At 41.7% G+C, this 22,853-nt stretch overlaps 1 protein-coding gene across 1 annotated transcript in view; it reads right to left on the bottom strand.

Moving 5' to 3' along the window:
• Nucleotides 1–6,304: 6,304 nt before the first annotated feature.
• tusc3 (tumor suppressor candidate 3) overlaps nt 6,305–22,853 on the bottom strand; it is a 198,799-nt gene continuing 182,250 nt past the window's right edge. Inside the window, exons 9-10 of the mRNA XM_061880223.1 lie at nt 19,160–19,250; nt 6,305–6,520 (exon numbers count right to left, since the gene is read on the bottom strand). Of these exons, the coding sequence (XP_061736207.1) occupies nt 6,505–6,520; nt 19,160–19,250 (107 nt within the window). The 3' untranslated portion in view covers nt 6,305–6,504. The remainder of the gene's footprint in view (nt 6,521–19,159; nt 19,251–22,853) is intronic.

Genomic DNA, 22,853 nt, shown 5'->3' with positions numbered 1-22,853 from the left:
TGTCAGGTAGAGAGATAAAAACAAACAAAATTAAATGTTATTGCTTTGATGTAGTTGAATAGATTTACTACAAAAACGGCGGAGACTGATTTGACCTCGGCTTTATCGGCCACCTTGTATCGATATGTTTAAATATAGTAAATGCTGCTGACAATTGCAGACTGGATGAAGGAACTACACAAAGCAAAACATGTCGTCGATTCATTCTTAATTGCCTCCCTGCTCAACTTGCATGCTCACAATGTTCAAATGATTTGGAAAATTCTAACAGTCTATATTTGCCACACTGTTGCTGTTCCTGCCCACTCACCACAGGTTACATAAATTGTTTCAATACTTCAACCCACACATTGTGTCAGTGGGCACTGTGCAAGAGAAACAATTCATGCATGTTATTTATTATTATTATTTTTTTTTAATATCTCAAGGGTCTAAGTCAGTCAATTGTAACTTGCAGACAAGTTGGCAAACACATTTTTTTAGGGGCTTTCCAAATGAGGACTACATTTAACCTTCGTCTTGTGACCCGTTTTAGTTTTTAAATGCATAAAAGCACCACATACATTTATTTTTATGCATCAAGGCTTTTTGACTTTGTCAGGAACCTCTATTTCAACAAAATAAAACTTGTTTTTTTTGTTTCACTAAATTATAAAATGCTCTAATTGAAATTATGACCTTGGTGTTGTTAGGGTCGGTTTCGACCCAGTTGTAAAAATAAGACTATAAAGCACTAAGTAGAGCCAAAACTGAACACACTGACGGCCAGCTCCTCTCTAAATCATGTGAGCTTTAGTGGATTCTCATTTTACCTTGTTATCCAGTACAAAAACAAACACAATTTATGTGGTTCTTTTATGCATTTAAAAACTAAAATGTCCAGACATTTGAGGTCAATTCAGTATAGAGTTGATACTATGTTAAAGTTATTAAAATGAAAAGATAAATAAAACACATTTATTTAAGAGATGTGTTCTAATACCTCTCAGTAATGGTCAGGTAACACAACAACCTTTGTTTTATTTATACGATTCTCTTGAGGTTCGTTTTACCATTTTGTTCAATTGAAATCGAGGGGTATGCTGACAAAAAAAAGGCCCAATGGCCCACACCAAAAATATTAAAACCAATATTTTCATGGATAAGGAAACCTAACAAGGTAACCAAGAGATGAGAAACAAATTGGATGATAGATAATTGTTTTTAGTGTATTTTACAGCTGATTTAAAACATGGGTCAAAACCGACCCGTTAACATAAGAGATGGTAAGAGAAAGCTAACACCAGAGGAAGGTTAAAGCATATCCATCCATTTTCTACACTTTGTCCTTTAATGGGGTCGCTGGGGGTGCCAGAACCTATCTCAGCTGCATTCGAGCGAGAGGGGGGGTACACCCTGGACAAGTCGCCACCTCATCCCAGGGCCAACACAGATAGACAGACAACATTCACACTCACATTCATAAACTCCGGCCAATTTAGTGTTGCCAATTAACCTATCCCCAGGTGCATGTCTACACCCTCTCTCCAAAATACGAAACGGTTCGTTCGACCAAAGTTTACCTTTAAAGGGGAATATTATCACAATTTCAAAAGGGTTAAAGGGGAACATTATCAGCAGACCTATGTAAGCGTCAATATATACCTTGATAGTGCAGAAAAAAGACCATATATTTTTTTAACCAATTTCCGAACTCTAAATGGGTGAATTTTGGCGAATTACACGCCTTTCTGTTTATCGCTCTGGAAACAATGACGTCAGAATGTGACGTCGCCGAGGTAATACATCCGCCATTTTCATTTTCAACACATTGTAAACATTCGGTCTCAGCTCTGTTATTTTCCGTTTTTTCGACTATTTTTTGGAACGTTGGAGACATCATGCCTCGTCGGTGTGTTGTCGGAGGCTGTAACAACACTAACAGGGAGGGATTCAAGTTGCACCACTGGCCCGAAGATGCGAAAGTGTCTGCCGCCAGACCCCCATTGAATGTGCCGGAGTGTCTTTACATTTGACCGGCGTTGACGGACATGGCACAGAGATGTATGGATAACCTGCAGATGCATTTGCAACAATAAAGTCAACGAAATAACAAAGGTGAGTTTTGTTGATTTTGACTTATGTGCTAATCAGACATATTTGGTCGCGGCATGACTGCCAGCTAATCGATGCTAACATGCTATTTACCGGCGGTGCTAAAGCAGACATGGCACAGAGATATATGGATAACCTGCAGATGCATTTGCAACTATATTACGTTTCCTTCCACCCACAATTAATGCGTAAAAAACACTTACCAATCGACGGATTTAAGTTGCTCCAGTGTCACGATAAGCGAAAGTCCTGATCGTTTGATCATTTGGTCCGCACATTTTACCGGCGATGCTAATGCAGCTATTCGGCCATGTTATGGCTATGAATAGCGTCAATAGCTAGTCGCTCAATAGCTTCAGTTTCTTCTTCAATATTTTCATACTCCAACCATCCGTTTCAATACATGCGGCATCGGTTGAATTGCTTAAGCCGCTGAAATCCGAGTCTAAATCCGAGCTAATGTCGCTATATCTTGCTGTGGTATTCGCCATTGTTTGTTTACATTGGCAGCACTGTATGACGTCACAGGGAAATGGATAGTCGCATTGCAAATAGCGAAAATCAAGCACTTTAAAACTTTTTTTAAGGATATTCCGAGACCTTTAAAATTTTGAAAAAAAAATCAAAAAATACAACAAGCCACTGGGAACTGATTTTTATTGTTTTTAACCCTTTTGAAATTGTGATAATGTTCCCCTTTAAAAACAATACAAAATTCACCTTTGTGATTTCGTTGACTTTATCGTTGCAAATGCATCTGCAGGTTATCCATACATCTCTGTGCCATGTCTGTCATCACCGGTCAAATGTGGAGACACTCCGGCACATTCAATGGGGGTCTGGCGGCAGACACTTTCGCATCTTCGGGCCGGTGGTGCAACTTGAATCCCTCCCTGTTAGTGTTGTTACACCCTCCGACAACACACCGACGAGGCATGATGTCTCCAAGGTTCCAAAAATTTGTCTAAAAAACGGAAAATAACAGAGCTGAGACCCGGTGTTTGTAATGTGAAAATGAAAATGGCGGCTGTATTACTTCGGTGACGTCACGTTCTGACGTCATCGTCACAGAGCGATAAACAGAAAGGCGTTCAATTCGCCAAAATTCACCCATTTAGAGTTCGGAAATCGGTTAAAAAAATATATGGTCTTTTTTCTGCAACATCAAGGTATATATTGACGCTAACATAGGTCTGGTGATAATGTTCCCCTTTAAGCATTCACATACTGTTATAATAAGTATGTATATATTATCACAGTAACTTTAGTATGCTTAAAGTCCTTTGCTTTAGTTATTGGCTATTGAGTTCAAGTTAGACTTTTTCTAATCTACGCAAGGACAAAACTTCTTGTCCGAGGGGTTATCTTTGTTTTAGCCCGCTAACAGCCAAGGACTTCAAGGACCTCAACGAAGATAAGATGACAGCACGCAGACGAAGCAGAGACAAGGCGAAATCACAAGGCCCCCACCCCATTTTGTCACGTACTGTGCGTCCTGGACCTGCTTTGCATAATATACGTGATCACTCCTTTTAGAGCGGCCTCTGTGATGTTGACAATGGAACTCTGAATAAAATGAGGGACGCGGGAGCTGAACCTTAGAGCGTAGGGTGAGATTGTGACTAAGTGTTCAGCACCATGCGTTCTCCTCATGAGCAATATTGAACTCTGTCTCTGCATGATTCCTTGCTTCTTGTCGGTTGAATAGATGTCATCCATGTTTGAACATGACACAAACAGCACGAGCATTCAGTAACAAGGCTGAGGTAAAAGAAGAAAGTTGAGAATATGGTGCATAGGCGATAGTTATGGATAAGTTTCATTTTCACATAACTGTAGTGCGTTTTAGGAGCCTGGATTAAAGTTAGAAACAGAGGTGTCTCTAGTTTTCAAAGAGAGGTGGGGTCAAAATCTCAGGATATGGACTAATAATTATATACACAAAGTAACAATGATGTTTTATTATGATTTGTGTTAGCCATGTATGATGGTCCAATGTGTATTAACTAATATCTACTTTACACTCTGAATTCAAGGAAAACTTGACAAGTTTATAAGAATATTTAAAGGGGATCTATAATGATTCTAATCCACATTTAACATACTTACTTACCGAAACGACGAGCAAGCTCACGTCCAAATGCAGCGGCGGGCCGTGCATTTCCCACCCAGGGCTTCAGTGATGTCCGACTTCAAGGATGACACCGCATGACCATTGCTGGAGAAAAAGTTAAGTTAAAGTACCAATGATTGTCACACACACACTAGGTGAGGTGTAATGTGTCCTTTGCATTTGGCCCATTCCTCTTTTTCACCCCATGGGAGGTGCGGGGAGCAGTGAGCAGCAGTGGTGGCCACGCCCGGGAATAATTTTGGGTGATTTAACCCCCAATTCCAACCCTTGATGCTGAGAGCCAAGCAGAGAGGTAATGGGTCCCATTTTTATAGTCTTTGGTACGACTCGGCCGGGGTTTGAACTCATAACTTACCGATCTCAGGGCGGACACTCTAACCACAAGGCCACTGAGCAGGTACATTAACAGTACATCTTTTATAGATTTGCAATCAGTGATTATTTTTTTGAAACCCTAACCCAAAATCCAACAAAACATGCTTTATTTGGTCTTAAATGACCAATAATTGTAAGGTAAATGACAATAATGACATTTTCTTTGGATGACACTAGGCCATTGAGTATGGTAGAAATACTATACAGTAACACATTTACACACTACTGGGCATTGTTTAAAACGGGTTATTTTAAGGCGCATTTAAAAATCAATAAACCCGCATCAGCAATTAAAACATATCCTATGCGGTATTGTCAGAAATCGGAAATACTTTATTAATCCCCGAGGGGAAATTAAAATGTTCAAGTACTGTATTTCTTTGAATTGCCGCAGAGTATATAGTATGCGCCTGACTAGAATTACTGCCGGGTCAAACTCGTTTCGCTAAATAATTAGCGCATGCTTAGCATTACCGCCGGCTCAGGATTAACACCAGGTTGAACTCGTTTCGCAAAATATTATGTTTATTAGCGCATGTCTACAATTTCCGCCGGGTCAACCTCGTTTCGCCAAATAATTAGCATATGCCTATAATTTCCACCGGGTCAAACTCGTCACGTCATGAGTGACACTTCACCTGTCATCACTTTCAAAATGGAGGAAGCTGATTTCAATCATTTGAAATCGCATAAAGGGAAGAAGATTAAGAATTATTCAGTAGGATTTAAGGTCCAAGCGTTTGAATTTGCTGAAAAGAACAGTAGGCAGCTATGTTTTATTAATATACCGTAGCTGCGTGTGTCAAATATGAGTCATTAAATGACTCCCGCCTCCTGGTGGTAGAGGGCGCTAGTGATCCTTCTTGCGGCAATTTGGCTGCAGAAGAATTGAAAACAAGCAGCAAGAGTGAGCAGCAATCGTTTATTTTTTTCTCTCACTTGGACTTTTAACATGGAGGATTACATATCTAAAATAAAACGGTTTTCTAAACTGGACTTTCAATCGAAGCAGGAGGTAATAAAGGAAGATCTCCATTGAAACAGAGAGACTTTTAAAACTGAAGAAAGATAAGGAGGACTTCTATAAACAAGTTATCGATGCTTTTGTTCGGAAGGAGCAGCGCATGGACTTCATTTATAAGTAAAGGTAAGACCATAATAACGTTTTTTTTTTTATTAAATGTGCTTGTCATGATGGTATCCTTACATCACACTCAAATTTATAAGCGCAGGCTTAAATTTACCGCATGCCTTTGGTAAGCGCCGGAGTGAGAAGAGGTTTTAAATCAATTAGCGCCCTGGCGGCAATTCAAGGAAATACGGTATATGAAAATATTCAATTGTCAAGATTAAAATGGCAAAAAACATGATAAACATGGAAAAATAAAGATATCAAATATCTGAACTCACATTTCATCGCCGGGACAGCGTGGATGGCTTCCGGGGTTGGCCGACATCGTCAGACAAGGTTTCCTTTAAATATCCTTCTTGAAAATGGCCTTTAAGCATATGTTCATTGTTTTTATTCGTGGACACTTAGCAGCGGTTTTCCAAGGGAAAACAGTGAGTGGATTTCATTGGAGTTGCATCATCTTGAAAAAAAACAGTGAACTTGCTGCTAAATGGAATCCTGAGTGGGACCGTATGGTATGATCTTCACATCTCTGAACATTTAAGCAGTGAAAGAAATCATGGCAAGGGTTCAGACATGTGACACACTTTTATTTCCCAATGTAAGCAAGTCTCAATTAAGCAAGCAAATACAATAATAATAACAACGTTTTAAATAACATCACAAACTGGAGATTGAACGGCAACGCTTCTTCTGCCATCTTCAAGTATCGACTTGTCTCACCTACCACCTGTGAGTCGTTCTCTGACCTCCCTCTTCTTCTCTTTTTTCACTTAATAAGGAAACTGAAAGACAAGAGAGGGTTGGTTACGTGAGGACAAGTACAGCAAGTTGTGGGAGATATTACTGACAAAGGTCGACGCCTGAAGACGCTGAAGTCAAAAGCCTCTCAAAGTTCTACTTTCGGAAAAAGTTTCAACCGTGTTGTGTTAGGAAGAATAAACTGCAGACGTTACGCAATGTTGAGGCAAACTGTTGTTTCGGTTTTATGATTCACATCTTAATGAGAAAACTACTTTTTCACATACAATAACAAAACTAGAGCCTTGAGTGTTGGCCGACCAATACTGACTTCAATCATATATACTAGAGCAGGGGTGTCCATTACGTCGATCGCGAGCTACCAGTCGACCGCGGGGGGTGTGTCAGTCGATCTCCAGCCAGGCTTTTAAAAAAAATAGACCTAAAAATTAGTGATCATCAATCTTCACCAAGACGTCACTTAAATGACATTCACGGTACCGGAGGGTCTTGTGAGATGACGCTGGCTGCTGCAAGATCATTATTATGAAAATATGACCGAGAGGAAGGCGAGAAACACTTTTTATTTCAACAGACTCTCGCGCCGTACCTTCCATCAAAACTCTAAAGGCCGACTGCACATTTCCTATCTTCACAATAAAAGCCCTGCTTCATGCTGCCTGCGCTAACTAAATACAGAGTCTCGGAAATGTCTCGGAAAACTGGCGTGCACATCACTTGTGCACGCCAGTTTTCCGAGACTCTGTATTTATTTAGCGCAGAAAATAAAATAAAACAGCACTCATATAGTAGTACAGTTGTTATTAGTGAGAATATACTTATTTTAAGGTATTTTTGGGTTCATCGACGTTCGCTAATTTGACTTGTTTTGGAAAATCTTGACAAGGCAAATTTTATTTTTCTATTGGCAGATAATTTTGCTTTGTTCCAAAAAAAAAAAAAAAATACCCCTCATTTTTGTATAATTTTTTTTCTCGTTTTTGAACACTGACTTTTTGCAATGTACTTGTTGGTCACAAAAAAAGAAATTCATGAAGTTTGGTTCTTTTATGAATTTATTATGGGTCTACTGAACATGTGAGCAAATCTGCTGGGTCAAAAGTATACATACAGCAAAGTTAATATTTACCTGTAAACATGCACCTGGGGATAGGTTGAGTGGCAACACTAAATTAGCCCTAGTGTGTGAATGTGAGTGTGAATGTTGTCTGTCTATCTGTGTTGGCCCTGTGATGAGGTGGCCACTTGTCCAGGGTGTAGCCTGACTTCCGCCCGCGAACTTGAACGGGACAAGCAGTAGAAAATGGATAAATGGATGTCCCATGGCAAGTTTTACTGTAATAAGGCGCTTTTGCTAGCCGTCAACAAACTTCTGGCAAGCTTCTGGTTGAATTTTTGACCACTCCTCTTGACCACAGAACTTTCCTCTAGAAAGTCTTTTCTTTGTCCATGTGATGTCAGATGAAACAAAAATGTTGCTTTTTGGCCACAATACCCTGTAACAGGGGTCGGGAACCTTTTTGGCTGAGAGAGCCAAAACGCCAAATATTTTAAAAATTTTTTCCGTAAGAGCCATACAATATTTTTTTTAACACTGAACACAACTAAAAGCGTGCATTTTTAAGTAAGACCAACATTTCTAGAGTATAATACGTCTCTTATTCTTTGTAATAACATTGTTATTCTGAAGCTAACTGTGGAGAGGGGTGGCCCGCGGGCCTGCAGCGAACTGGGTTGTGCGAGAGCTGCGTAGATGGCTCACCTGAGCCTTGTTATCTAATCACCTGTCGCTCTGTTATAAGCAGCAGCCAGGAGGAGAGACGGGGTTGGCGCTGGAGCCAGAGCGCGAGCGAGAACGAAAGAGAAAAATACAATTGCTGGAAAGCAACTGAGAGACTTATTGAACAATAAAATAATAGTGTAACCCTGAAACGGGCTCTCATGTCGGTGCTTGGTGGTCTGAAGAACCCCCAGGAGGGCAAGCCCCACACTAACCAATAATAAATAAATAACTTCTTCACGCAACTTCTTGAACAGGTGTGGTAGTAAACGGATGGATGGATGGACTAAAAATGCATGGGAATGTTTTATGTTTTGAACATTATTTTTAACACTTATTACAAGTTGAATTATTAATTATTTATCATGTTAAGCAATGTCAGCTCAGATTTATAAGAGAGTCAGATGCAGTCATCAAAAGAGCCACATCTGGCTCGCGAGGCCATAGGTTCCCTACCCCTGTCCTGTAATATGTTTGGAGGAGAAAAGGTAAGGCCTTTAAATCCCAGGAACACCATGCCTACCGTCAAGCATGGTGGTGGTAGTATTATGCTCTGGGCCTGTTTTGCTGTCAATGGAACTGGTGCTTTACACAGAGTAAATGGGACAATGACTACCTCCAAATTCTTCAGGACAACCTAAAATCATCAGTTGGTTGGGTCTTGGGCGCTGTTGGGTGTTCCAACAGGACCCCAAACACACGTCAAAAGTGGTAAAGGAATGGCTAAATCAGGCTAGAAATTAAGGTTTTGGAATGGCCTTCCCAAAGTTCTGACTTAAAAGTGTGGACAATGCTGAAGAAACAAGTCCATGTCAGAAAATCAACACATTTAGCTGAACTGCACCAATTCTGTCAAGAGGAGTGGTCAAAAATTCAACCAGAAGCTTGTGGATGGCAACCAAAAGCGCCTTATTGCAAAAAAAATTTGCCAAGGGACATGTAAGCAAATATTAACATTCCTGTACGTATACTTTTGACCCAGCAGATTTGCTCACATTTTCAGTTGACCCATAATAAATTCATAGAAGAACTAAACTTCATGAATGTTTTTTGTGACAAGTATGTACTACAATCACTCTATCACAAAAAAATAAGAGTTGTAGAAATGATTGGAAACTCAAGGCAGCCATGACATTATGTTCTTCACAAGTGTTTGTAAACCTGATGTGACTTCAAGGTTTTACTACTTACGTATAAAATACTACACGGTCTAGCGCCATCCTATCTGGCTGATTGCGTTGTACCATAAGTCTCGGCAAGAAATCTGCTTTCAAAGAACTCCGGCTTATTAGTGATTCCCAGAGCCCAAAAAAAGTCTGCGGGCTATAGAGCGTTTTCAGTACTCTGGAATGCCTTCAAGGTAACAGTTAGAGTATTTAAGTCCCATCTTAAAAACTCATTTGTATACTCTAGCTTTTAAATAGACCCCCGTTCTAGACCAGTTGATCTGCCGTTTCTTTTCTGCTCTGCCCCCCTCTACTGTGTGGAGAGAGGGAGCACAGGTTCAGTGGCCATGGATGAAGCACTGCCTGTCCAAAGTCGGTACCCGGGGTGGACCACTAGTCTGTGCATCGGTTGGGGACATCTCTGCGCTGCTGACCCGTCTCCGCTTGGGATGGTCTCCTGCTACCCCCATTATGGACGGGACTCTCACTATTATGTTAGATCCACTATCGATTATCAATCAATGATCAATCAATGTTTATTTATATAGCCCCAAATCACAAATGTCTCAAAGGACTGCACAAATCATTACGACTAAAACATCCTCGGAAGAACCCACAAAAGGGCAAGGAAAACTCACACCCAGTGGGCAGGGAGAATTCACATCCAGTGGGACACCAGTGACAATGCTGACTATGAGAAACCTTGGAGAGGACCTCAGATGTGGGCAACCGCCCCTCTCTAGGGGACCGAAAGCAATGGATGTCGAGCGGGTCTAACATGATACTGTGAAAGTTCAATCCATAGTGGCTCCAACACAGCCGCGAGAGTTCAGTTCAAGCGGATCCAAGACAGCAGCGAGAGTCCCGTCCACAGGAAACCATCTCAAGCGGATCAGCAGCGTAGAGATGTCCCCAACCGATACAGGCGAGCGGTCCATCCTGGGTCCCGACGAGCGGTCCATCCTGGGTCTCGACTCTGGACAGCCAGTACTTCATCCATGGTCATCGGACCGGACCCCCTCCACAAGGGAGGGGGGGACATAGGAGAAAGAAAAGAAGCGGCAGATCAACTGGTCTAAAAAGGAGGTCTATTTAAAGGCTAGAGTATACAGATGAGTTTTAAGGTGAGACTTAAATGCTTCTACTGAGGTAGCATCTCGAACTGTTAGCGAAAGGGCATTCCAGAGTACTGGAGCCTGACCGGAAAACGCTCTATAGCCCGCAGACTTTTTTTGGGCTCTAGGAATCACTAAAAAGCCGGAGTCTTTTGAACGCAGATTTCTTGCCGGGACATATGGTACAATACAATCGGCAAGATAGGCTGGAGCTAGACCGTGTAGTATTTTATACGTAAGTAGTAAAACCTTAAAGTCACATCTTAAGTGCACAGGAAGCCAGTGCAGGTGAGCCAGTACAGGCGTAATGTGATCAAACTTTCTTGTTCTTGTCAAAAGTCTAGCAGCCGCATTTTGTACCAATTAGACTTTCACAATATTATGCTGGATCCACATGACGTCCATTGCACCAAGGTTTCTCATTGTTCATTGAATTGAGTTTTTCCTTGCCCTGATGTGGGATCTGTGCCTAGGATGTTGTTGTGGCTTGTGCAGCCCTTTGAGACACTCGTGATATAGGGGTATACAAGTAAACAATGATGATGACGACTTTACTGTTTACTCACATGACTTTTAAAAAAAAGTCTTAACAAGGAGGCCACGGGGAAGACCCAGGACACGTTGGGAAGACTATGTCTCCCGGCTGGCCTGGGAACGCCTCGGGATCCCCCGGGAAAAGCTGGACGAGGTGGCTGGAGAGAGGGAAGTCTGGGCTTCCCTGCTTAGGCTGCTGCCCCTGCGACCCGACCTCGGATAAGCGGAAGAAGATGGCTGGAAGGACGGTCTTAACAAATATTATTTTCCATAATAGGTGCGAAGTTTGAAAATTGCATGACGTTCCTTAGTTTTTCCTGCTAGTACCGCATTTTTCGGAGTATAAGTCGCACCTGCCGAAAATGCATAATAAAGAAGGAAAAAAAAAACATATATAAGTCGCACTGGAGTATAAGTCGCATTTTTTAGGGAATTTATTTGATAAAACTCAACACCAAAAATAGACATTTGAAAGCGTTTTCCGTTCGGGCTCCAGTACTCTGGAACGCCCTCCCGGTAACAGTTCGAGATGCTACCTCAGTAGAAACATTTAAGTCTCACCTTAAAACTCCTTTGTATACTCTGGCCTTTAAATAGACCTCCTTTTTAGACCAGTTGATCTGCCGCTTCTTTTCTTTTTCTTTTTCTCCTCTGTCCCCCCCTCCCTTGTGGAGGGGGTCCGGTCCGATGACCATGAATGAAGTACTGGCTGTCCAGAGTCGAGACCCAGGATGGACCGCTTGTCGGGACCCAAGATGGACCGCTCTCCTGTGTATCGGTTGGGGACATCCCTACGCTGCTGATCCGACTCCACTTGGGATGGTTTCCTGTGGACGGGACTCTCGCTGCTGTCTTCGATCCGCTTTGAACTGAACTCTCACTATGGATTGAACTTTCACAGTATCATGTTAGACCCGCTCGACATCCATTGCTTTCGGTCCCCTAGAGGGGGGGGTTGCCCACATTTGAGGTCCTCTCCAAGGTTCTTATAGTCATCATTGTCACTGGCGTCCCACTGGATGTGAGTTTTCCTTGCCCTTTTGTGGGTTCTTCCGAGGATGTCGTAGTGGTTTGTACAGTCCTTTGAGACATTTGTGATTTAGGGCTATATAAATAAACATTGATTGATTGATTGAAAGGCAATTTAAAATAAATAAAAAATAGTGAAGAACAGGCTGAATAAGAGTACGTTATATGACGCATAAATAACCAACTGAAAAAGTAACATATTATGGTAAGAGTCACTCAAATAACTATAACATATAGAACATGCGGATCGGTGCAGCGTCTTCAGTAATGCGGACGATGTATCGATCCGTTGTGGTAAAGAAGGAGCTGAGCCGGAAGGCAAAGCTCTCAATTTAACGGTCGATCTACGTTCCCATCCTCACCTATGGTCATGAGCTTTGGGTCATGACCGAAAGGATAAGATCACGGGTACAAGCGGCCGAAATGAGTTTCCTCCGCCGTGTGGCGGGGCTCTCCCTTAGAGATAGGGTGAGAAGCTCTGCCATCCGGGAGGAACTCAAAGTAAAGCTGCTGCTCCTTCACACCGAGAGGAGCCAGATGAGGTGGTTCGGGCATCTGGTCAGGATGCCACCCGAACGCCTCCCTAGGGAGGTGCTTAGGCCACGTCCAACCGGTAGGAGGCCACGGGGAAGACCCAGGACATGTTGGGAAGACTATGTCTCCCGGCTGGCCTGGGAACGCCTCGGGATCCCCCGGGAAGAGCTAGACGAAGTGGCTGGGGAGAGGGAAGTCTGGGCTTCCCTGCTTAGGCTGCTGCCCCCGCGACCCGACCTCGGATAAGCGGAAGGTGATGGATGGATGGATAGATAGATATAGAACATGCTATACGTTTACCAAACTATCTGTCACTCCTATTTGCTAAATTCCATTCAATCTTATACATCTAATCTCTTCTGTGAATGAGCTAAATAATATTATTTGATATTTTACAGTAATGTCTCAATAATTTCACACATAAGTCGCTCCTAGGTATAAGTCGCACTATGAAACTATGAAAAAAAAACTGCGACTTATAGTCCGAAAAATACGCTAACTTATTTTTGCTTCCACTTGTGTGACAATTACAGATGTTGATTGTGTTTGGCCTTTGAAACATTTGACCCGTTGACTTCTATCATTACAGTGGAAAACACTTTTCCTGTTTTTCTTTTTTAATCCAAACAAATTGTCCAAGAACAGAAGGTCCTTAGATGTTCAACGATATTTTCTTCAAAGCTCGCCATGTAACAGATTTACCAAAATGCACACAAACCGTAATGGTAGTCACATCAAAGAAAAAACATTTCCATCAAAGCATTTCTTGAATGCTTTTTACCGCAAATTTTTTAAAAAGGATTTGCTCTGATTTTTTTTTTTTTTCTTTCAAATCGAAAATAACGTCCATCTGTGCATTTATCCCCATGGCAACAATCATTGCACTAAGGCTTCCCGGGCAACTAAAAGAGAGAAAGGTCGTTCTATTAATCTACAGGATTGGAGCACATTTGCCTGTACATTATTCGTCTTGAAGTCATCTTCAGCGTTTTGTGCTCCTCTCTGTACTTTCTTAAGCCTGCGCCCTTTAACCGTTTGTTCATACAGCGCTGACCTCTGGGGCAAATTGCTACTTCTATGGCTCAGTAAACTCAAAACGCTTCCTCTTCTAATGTACTCATTTATGTTCAAAGTCTTTTGAGAGGAGACACTACCTACACTGTGGTATGTCATGAACACTCAACAGAGCTGTTCTCTAGTGCAGTGTTTTTCAACCTTTTTCAAGCCAAGGCGCATTTTTTTCACTGAAAAAATTTAGAGGCACACCAGCAGCAGAAATCACTACAAAATTAAACTCAGACAATACAGAATTAATGTTGGAATTGTTGGATATGACTTTAAACCATCACCAACAATGCATCACTACAGCTCTTTTCTCAAAGTAGGTGTACTGTCACTACCTGTCACATCACGCCGTGACCTACAGTGGGGAAAAACAGTATTTAGTCAGCCACCGATTGTGCAAGTTTTCCCAATTAAAATGATGACAGAGGTCTGTAATTTTCATCATAGGTACACTTCAACTGTGAGAGACAGAATGTGAAAAAAAAATCCAAGAATTCACATTGTAGGAATTTTAAAGAATTTATTTGTTAATTATGGTGGAAGTCCGAGTCCATGGTTCTCGCCCGGAAAAGGGTGGAGTGCCATCTCCGGGTTGGGGAGGAGACCCTGCCCCAAGTGGAGGACTTCAAGTACCTAGGAGTCTTGTTCACGAGTGAGGGAAGAGTGGATCGTGAGATCGACAGGCGGATCGGTGCGGCGTCTTCAGTAATGCGGACGTTGTACCGATCCGTTGTGGTGAAGAAGGAGCTGAGCCGGAAGGCAAAACTCTCAATTTACCGGTCGATCTACGTTCCCATCCTCACCTATGGTCATGAGCTTTGGGTCATGACCGAAAGGATAAGATCACGGGTACAAGCGGCCGAAATGAGTTTGGGTCTCTCCCTTAGAGATAGGGTGAGAAGCTCTGCCATCTGGGAAGAACTCAAAGTAAAGCCGCTGCTCCTTCACATCGAGAACAGCCAGATGAGGTGGTTCGGGCATCTGGTCAGGATGCCACCCGAACGCCTCCCTAGGGAGGTGTTTAGGGCACGTCCAACCGGTAGGAGGCCACGGGGAAGACCCAGGACACGTTGTGAAGACTATGTCTCCCGGCTGGCCTGGGAACGCCTCGGGACCCCCCGGGAAGAGCTAGACGAAGTGGCTGGGGAGAGGGAAGTCTGGGTTTCCCTGCTTAGGCTGTTGCCCCCGCGACCCGACCTCGGATAAGCGGAAGATGATGGATGGATGAATGGTGGAAAATAAGTATTTGGTCAACCATTCAAAGCTCTCACTGATGGAAGGAGGTTTTGGCTCAAAATCTCACGATACATGGCCCCATTCATTCTTTCCTTAACACGGATCAATCGTCCTGTCCCCTTAGCAGAAAAACAGCCCCAAAGCATGATGTTTCCACCCCCATGCTTCACAGTAGGTATGGTGATCTTGGGATGCAACTCAGTATTCTTCTTCCTCCAAACACGACGAGTTGAGTTTATACCAAAAAAGTTCTATTTTGGTTTCATCTGACCACATGACATTCTCCCAATCATCCATGTATCCATTTTGGTATAAACTCAACTCGTCGTGTTTGGAGGAAGAAGAATACTGAGTTGCATCCCAAGAACACCATACCTACCTTGACTGCACTCATATATTATATATATAATATATGATATATATTATATTACCTTATTTTTCGGACTATAAGTCACAGTTTTTTTCATAGTTTGGCCAGGGGTGCGACTTATACTCAGGAGTGACTTATGTGTGAAATTATTAACACATTACCGTAAAATATCAAATAATACTATTTATCTCATTCACGTAAGGGACTAGACGTATAAGATGTCATTGGATTTAGGGATTAGGAGTGACAGATTGTTTGGTAAACATGTAGCATGTTCTATATGTTATAGTTATTTGAATGACTCTTACCATAATATGTTAGGTTAACATAGCAGTTGGTTATTTATGCCTCATATAAGGTACACTTATTCAGCCTGTTGTTCACTATTCTTTATTTATTTTAAATTGCCTTTCAAATGTCTATTCTTGGTGTTGGGTTTTATCAAATAAATTCCCCCCAAACATGCGACTTATACTCCAGTGCGACTTATATATGTTTTTTTTCCTCTTTATTATGCATTTTCGGCAAGTGCGACTTATACTCCAGAGCGACTTATACTCTGAAAAATATGGCATTCAATACTATTATTGTCTATTGTGACCGAACTGTGGTGCTGAATTTCCCCCAGGGATCAGTAAAGTACTTTCCATTCTAATATATTCTAGTGTATTTTCTTAGCATTGATTGATTAATTGATTGATTGAAAGTTTTACTAGTACACTGCAAAAACTGAAATCTAAGTAAGAGGAAATATCTCAAATAAGGGTGATATTTGCTTATTTTCTGTCTGGTAAGATAATTCTTCTCACTAAGCAGATTTTATGTTAGAGTCTTTTACTTGTTTTAAGGGTTTTGCTCCTAAATGATCTCAGTAAGATACTACAGCTTGTTTCCGACATTTTATGACCTATTTTGAGTAAAATATGCTTGGAACTATTTTTGTCCAAGTGTCCAAAACACACCCAGCAATGGTGCACAGGAAGGCGGGGAAGAAGAGGGGGGAAAAGGTGGCCAAAATGTTCATAAATCCCAATTATGTCCAAAATACCTCCCCGGGGTTCCAGTCCCACAAATCCCGCCGCCGGCCACACAAAACCCGGAATACGAAAAAATTTCCAAAACGCACCCAGCAAATTCCCACGGGAAGTAGGGGGGAAAAATTAGAAAAGTCGGCAAAAGTCCCCCAAAATTTTCAAAATACATACCAAGGTTCGAGTCCCAACCGGGTTCGAGTTTGAGTTTGAGTGTACACTCGAACCCGGGTGGGACATTTGAACATTTCACCGACTTTTCTCACTTTTCTCCCCACCTTCCCGTGGGACTTTGCTGGGCGCGTTTTGGACAATTTGGGCATCCTGTACGGCGGTGGAACTTGTGGGACTCGAACCTGTGTAGGTATTTTGAACATTTTTGGGACTTTGGCTGACTTTTCCAACTTTCATCCTCCCTCCCCATGGGACTCGGCTGGGTGTGTTATGGACATTTTGGGTATCCCGGGACTTGCGCGGCCATAAATAAGATTTTATACTTGTTTTAAGTGTTTAGGTCCTAAATGATCTCAGTAACTGCGATGAGGTGGCGACTTGTCCAGGCTGTACCCCGCCTTCCGCCCAATTGTAGCTGAGATAGGCGCCAGCGCCCCCCGCAACCCCAAAAGAGAATAAGCGGTAAAAATGGATGGATGGATGATCTCAGTAAGATATTACAGCTTGTAGCTGAGATTTGATGACCTAAATTGAGTAAAACATGCTTGAAACGAGAATATAAAATGTTGCAGAGCTGTGTCATCAACACTCACAAGTATAAAACTACTTTTTAAAGTAAGAATTTCTTATTTCAAGAATGTAAAACAAAATCATGACTTTGACACAATTGTTTCTCATATTAAAACAGATGACAGCCAAATAGACTTTGCCGTTTTATTTTCAATGAAACAATAGAAAATACGTACTCGTATAGTAGTACACTTGTTATTAGTGAGAATATACTTATTTTACAGTATTTTTGGGGTTCATTCAAGTTAGCTAATTTTACTTGTTTTGGAAAGTCTTGACAAGCCAAATTTTCTTGTTCTATTGGCAGATAATTTTGCTTAGTTCAAGTAAAGTACCCCTCATTTTTGTAATTTTTTTTCTTGTTTTTGAACACTGACTTTTTGCAGTGTAGATTGTACAGTACAGTACATACTCCGTACAATTGACCACTAAATGGTAACACCCGAGTAAGTTTTTCAACTTGTTTAAGTCGGGGTCCACGTAAATCAATTCATGGTAAAGGGGCACTCACTTTTTGTTTATTTTTGGTTTAAGCCAGGGGTGCCCACACTTTTTCTGCAGGCGAGCTACTTTTCAATTGACCAACTCGAGGGGATCTACCTCATTTATATATATCATTTATATTTATTTATTTATGAAAGAGACATTTTTGTAAACAAGTTAAATGTGTTTAATGATAATACAAGCATGTGTAACACATATAGATGTCTTTCTTTCACAAAGACAAGAATATAAGTTGGTGTATTACCTGATTCTGATGACTTGCATTGATTGGAATCAGACAGTAATGATGATAACGCCCACATTTTCAAATGGAGGAGAAAAAAAGTTGTCCTTTCTGTACAATACCACATGAAAGTGGTTGGTTTTTGGCATCTAATTCATCCAGCTTCCATACACTTTACAAGAAAAACATTGGCGGCAAATTCCGTAGCTTGCTTGATTGACATTCACGGCACCCGAGGGTCTTGTGAGATGACGCTGGCTGCTGCCAGTTCATTATTATGAAAAAATGACAGAGAGGAAGGCGAGAAACACTTTTTATTTCAACAGACTCTCGCGCCGTCCCTTCCGTCAAAACTCTAAAGGCCGACTGCACATTTCCTATCTTCACAATAAAAGCCCTGCTTCATGCTGCCTGCGCTAACAAAATAAGAGTCTCGGAAAGCTGGCGTGCACAAGTGACGTGCACGCCAGCTTTCTGAGGGATCGCTTGTGCACGGCAGTTTTCCGAGACTCTGTATTTAGTTAGCGCAGGCAGCATGAAGCAGGGCTTTTATTGTGAAGATAGGAAATGTGCAGTCGGCCTTTAGAGTTTTGACGGAAGGTACGGCGCGAGAGTCTGTTGAAATAAAAAGTGTTTCTCGCCTTCCTTTCGGTCATATTTTCATAATAATGATCTTGCAGCAGCCAGCGTCATCTCACAAGACCCTCCGGTACCGTGAATGTCATTTAAGTGACGTCTTGGTGAAGATTGATGATCACTAATTTTTAGGTCTATTTTTTTTAAAAGCCTGGCTGGAGATCGACTGACACACCCCCCGCGGTCGACTGGTAGCTCGCGATCGACGTAATGGGCACCCCTGGTTTAAGCATTAGATACCTTTTTACCTGCACGCGAACACACTGTCAGCAATTAAACGTTTCAATCAATCAAAAGCCTGTGTTCCCGACATCGACAAAGCAATTAGCTACCGGCTGCCACCTACTGATATATAATGGTATAACATGGGTTACTCTGCCGAGATTTTGACATCACAGACACTCAACAACGGCACATTGTTTGCAGAACATAATTACTTGTTTGCAAACAATATTTTTTAACCCAAACTGCATAATCTCCCACGGCACACCAGACTGTATCTCACGGTGGTTGAAAAACACTGCTCTAGAGAAAAGACCTTGGCTGTGAAATAAAGGATGTCCCAGAACTGAAGGATGTTTTGATGAAAAATAAATAACTGAAAGTAAGTGATGTATTATATATTTTGATGTTCACTAATTGCATGCTGGCCGAGCCGGATAAAATCCAATAAATCGTCTGGTTGCTATAGTTACCTGTAAGGGTATCCGTGATACTTGGACCTAAAAATGGAAAGCAGGAAGCTGAAGAAAAACACAACCAGTCCAAGGCCGACCAAGCAGATAACTGTAAAGAAATGACACACACACACACGTTAAAATTTGATATTTCTGTGAAGATTCCTGTGAATTGAAAAAGGCTTCAAACGTGAGCTGAACTGCACGTCAGAATGTTGCTTTCAAATAAGTCAAAACAATAAAAGGGCATAAATGTGCTCAACATGTCTGGGTAACCTTAAAGTTTTTAACCTGGGCTATAAGCAATGTTATTCTGCAGAAAATGAATAACATTCTCATTCTCAATATTATGTGAAAGCTACTCAAACTACTAAACTTTGTCATGTGTTTCTGTCGACTTTGATTGATTGATTGATTGAAACTTGTATTAGTAGACTGCACAGTACAGTACATATTCAGTACAATTGACCACTAAATGGTAACACCCGAATAAGTTTTTCAATTTGTTTAAATCGGTCTCCAATTAATCTATGGTAATCTACATAAGTGTCAAAATATCCTCACTCACCAGCTAATTCTTAAAACAAACACGAGGAGTTGAGTTTATACCAAAATGGATACATAGATGATACAGCAGAGGATTGGGAGAATGTCATGTGGTCAGATGAAACCAAAATATAAATTTTTGGTATAAATTCAACTCGTCGTGTTTGTTTGGAATAAGGATACTGAGTTGCATCCCAAGAACACCATACCTACTGTGAAGCATGGGGGTGGAAACATCATGCTTTGGGGCTGTTTTTCTGCTAAGGGGACAGGACGATTGATTCGTGTTAAAGAAAGAATGAATGGGGCCATGTATCTTGAGATTTTGAGCCAAAACCTCCTTCCATCAGTGAGAGCTTTGAAAGGTTGACCAAATACTTATTTTCCACCATAATTTACAAAACAATTATTTAAAATTCTTACAAAGTGAATTCCTGGATTTTTTTTCCACATTCTGTCTCTCACAGTTGAAGTGTACCTATGATGAAAATTACAGACCTCTGTCATCATTGTAAAAGGGAGACCTTGCACAATCGGTGGCTGACTAAATACTTTTTTGCCCCACTGTAAACCAAATGTAATGGTAATTTCAGGAACAAAATTTTTTCCCATCCACAAACAAACAACAAAAACAACATAAAGTGTCCATCTGCAGAGGTTGAGTGGAATATTTTCAGACGCCAAAAACAAAAAGTCTGATTAAAAAATATTCAGAGATAAAAATGCCTTTTCTGATGAAATTAGTGGGTTTGAATGTCCCAGTCTGGACCAATACAGTCACATATGTTCCTGCAAGTCCGCATTCGGGGCAAAAAAATTGGCAAATATACAACCTTACCTGCTATAGCGGGTAAGACAGAGACACGGTACGTCTGCATCCATCCATTTTTCTACCGCTTATTCCCTTTTTGGGATCGCGGGGGGCGCTGGCGCCTATCTCAGCTACAATCGGGCGGAAGGCGGCGTGCACCCTGCACAAGTCGCCACCTCATCGCAGGGCCAACACAGATAGACAGACAACATTCACACTCACATTCACACACTAGGGCCCATTTAGTGTTGCCAATCAACCTATCCCCAGGTGCACGGGGAGAACATGAAAACTCCACACAGAAAGATCCCGAGCCTGGGATTGAACCCAGGACTGCAGGACCTTTGTATTGTGAGGCAGAGGCACTAACCCCTCTTCCACCGTGAAGCCCGGGTATGTCTGCATATACTGTTAAAATATTTTATATAAATAAAAAAACAATATATTAAAAACAAGCAAAGACAACATTATTGAATGGGAAGCCAAAGTATACATCAAGTCATGCATTATGCTGATTTCTATGTAAACTATAAATGTAATAGTGCTGTAGCTTTGTGGTGGAATGGTATGGATCAGTGGTTCTTAACCTGGGTTCGACCGAACCCTAGGGGTTCGGTGAGTCGGCCTTAGGGTTCGGCAGAGCCTCCTCCGCAGCGGTCAAGACACACCAGACTCATGAATTGATTAACGTGGACCCCGACTTAATTAAACAAGTTGAGAAAAACTTATTCGGGTGTTACCATTTAGTGGTTAATTGTACGGAATATGTACTGTACTGTGCAATTAAGTCTCACCTTAAAACTCATCTGTATACTCTAGCCTTTAAATAAACCTCCACTTCTTTTCTTTTTCCTATGTCCCCCCCTCCCTTGTGGAGTGGGTCCGGTCCGATGACCATGGATGAAGTACTGGCTGTCCAGAGTCGGGACCCAGGATGGACCGCTCGCCTGTATCGATTGGGGACATCTCTACGCTGCTGATCCGCTTGGGATGGTTTCCTGTGGACGGGACTCTCGCTGCTGTCTTGGATCCGCTTTGAACTGAACTCTCGCGGCTGTGTTGGAGCCACTAAGGATTGAACTTTCACAGTATCATGTTAGACCCGCTCGACATCCATTGCTTTCGGTCCCCTAGAGGGGGGGGGGGGGGGTTGCCCACATCTGAGGTCCTCTCCAAGGTTTCTCATAGTCAGCATTGTCACTGGCGTCCCACTGGATGTGAATTCTCCCTGCCCACTGGGTGTGATTTTTCCTTGCCCTTTTGTGGGTTCTTCCGAGGATGTTGTAGTCGTAATGATTTGTGCAGTCCTTTGAGACATTTGTGATTTGGGGCTATATAAATAAACATTGATTGAATCTACTAATAAAAGTATCATTCATTCAATCAATCAATCAATCAATCGTGTACATAAAAATGTCTCCCTATCAGCAATCTGTACTGTAAAGTTAAAATTTGAATGACAATAAAAAAGAAGTCTAAGTATTATCGATACCCCCAAACAATGTTTCCTATAATTTTACATTCTGATTTGCAGGTGTGTAATTTGTTGTGAGTTCATGCACTGTGTTGGTTTTGTTCTTTGAACAAGGTCATGTTCATGCACGGTTCATTTTGTGCTAGAGTAAAAAAAAAAAAAACATAATAAAGAAGAGTTCGGTGAATGTGTATATGAAACTGGTGGGGTTCGATACCTCCAACAAGGTTAAGAACCCCAGGTATAGATGTACTTATTGTTACGAGCGGAGAGGCATGTAACATCCTTGACTTGTGACTAAAGAATCTGTAATGTCATGTACACATACTGAATGTTTTTGTTTAGACCAAGAACTCTCTTAAGAGCAATCTTGACTTTCGACGAGGGTGGCAGTTCGACCTTTCAGCAGAACAATGATCTAAAGTGCATGATTACGATATCTAAGCGGTGGCTTTAAGGACAACTCTTACTGCCTCTGTGTGAAACGTACTTATCCAAGTGAAGGATCTAACTAAAGATGGCTGCACCATAGCTTCCAAGCAAACAGAGAAGCTGCAAAAGACTGCTCAAAGATATGTGTGCCAAGCGTGTGATATTCCAAGAGATTATAGGGTGCATTTGCTGGCAACGCTGGATCAATAAAGTATTAACCAAATCGTAAATATCAATCAATCAATCAATCAATCAATGTTTATTTATATAGCCCCAAATCACAAATGTCTCAAAGGACTGCACAAATCATTACGACTACAACATCCTCGGAAGAACCCACAAAAGGGCAAGGAAAACTCACATCCAGTGGGACGCCAGTGACAATGCTGATTATGAGAAACCTTGGAGAGGACCTCAGATGTGGGCACCCCCCCCCCCCCCTAGGGGAC

This window comes from Nerophis ophidion, linkage group LG20, assembly GCF_033978795.1.
Source record: "Nerophis ophidion isolate RoL-2023_Sa linkage group LG20, RoL_Noph_v1.0, whole genome shotgun sequence".
Lineage (NCBI taxonomy): Eukaryota > Metazoa > Chordata > Actinopteri > Syngnathiformes > Syngnathidae > Nerophis > Nerophis ophidion.
This window is presented reverse-complemented; position numbering and strand designations above follow the sequence as displayed.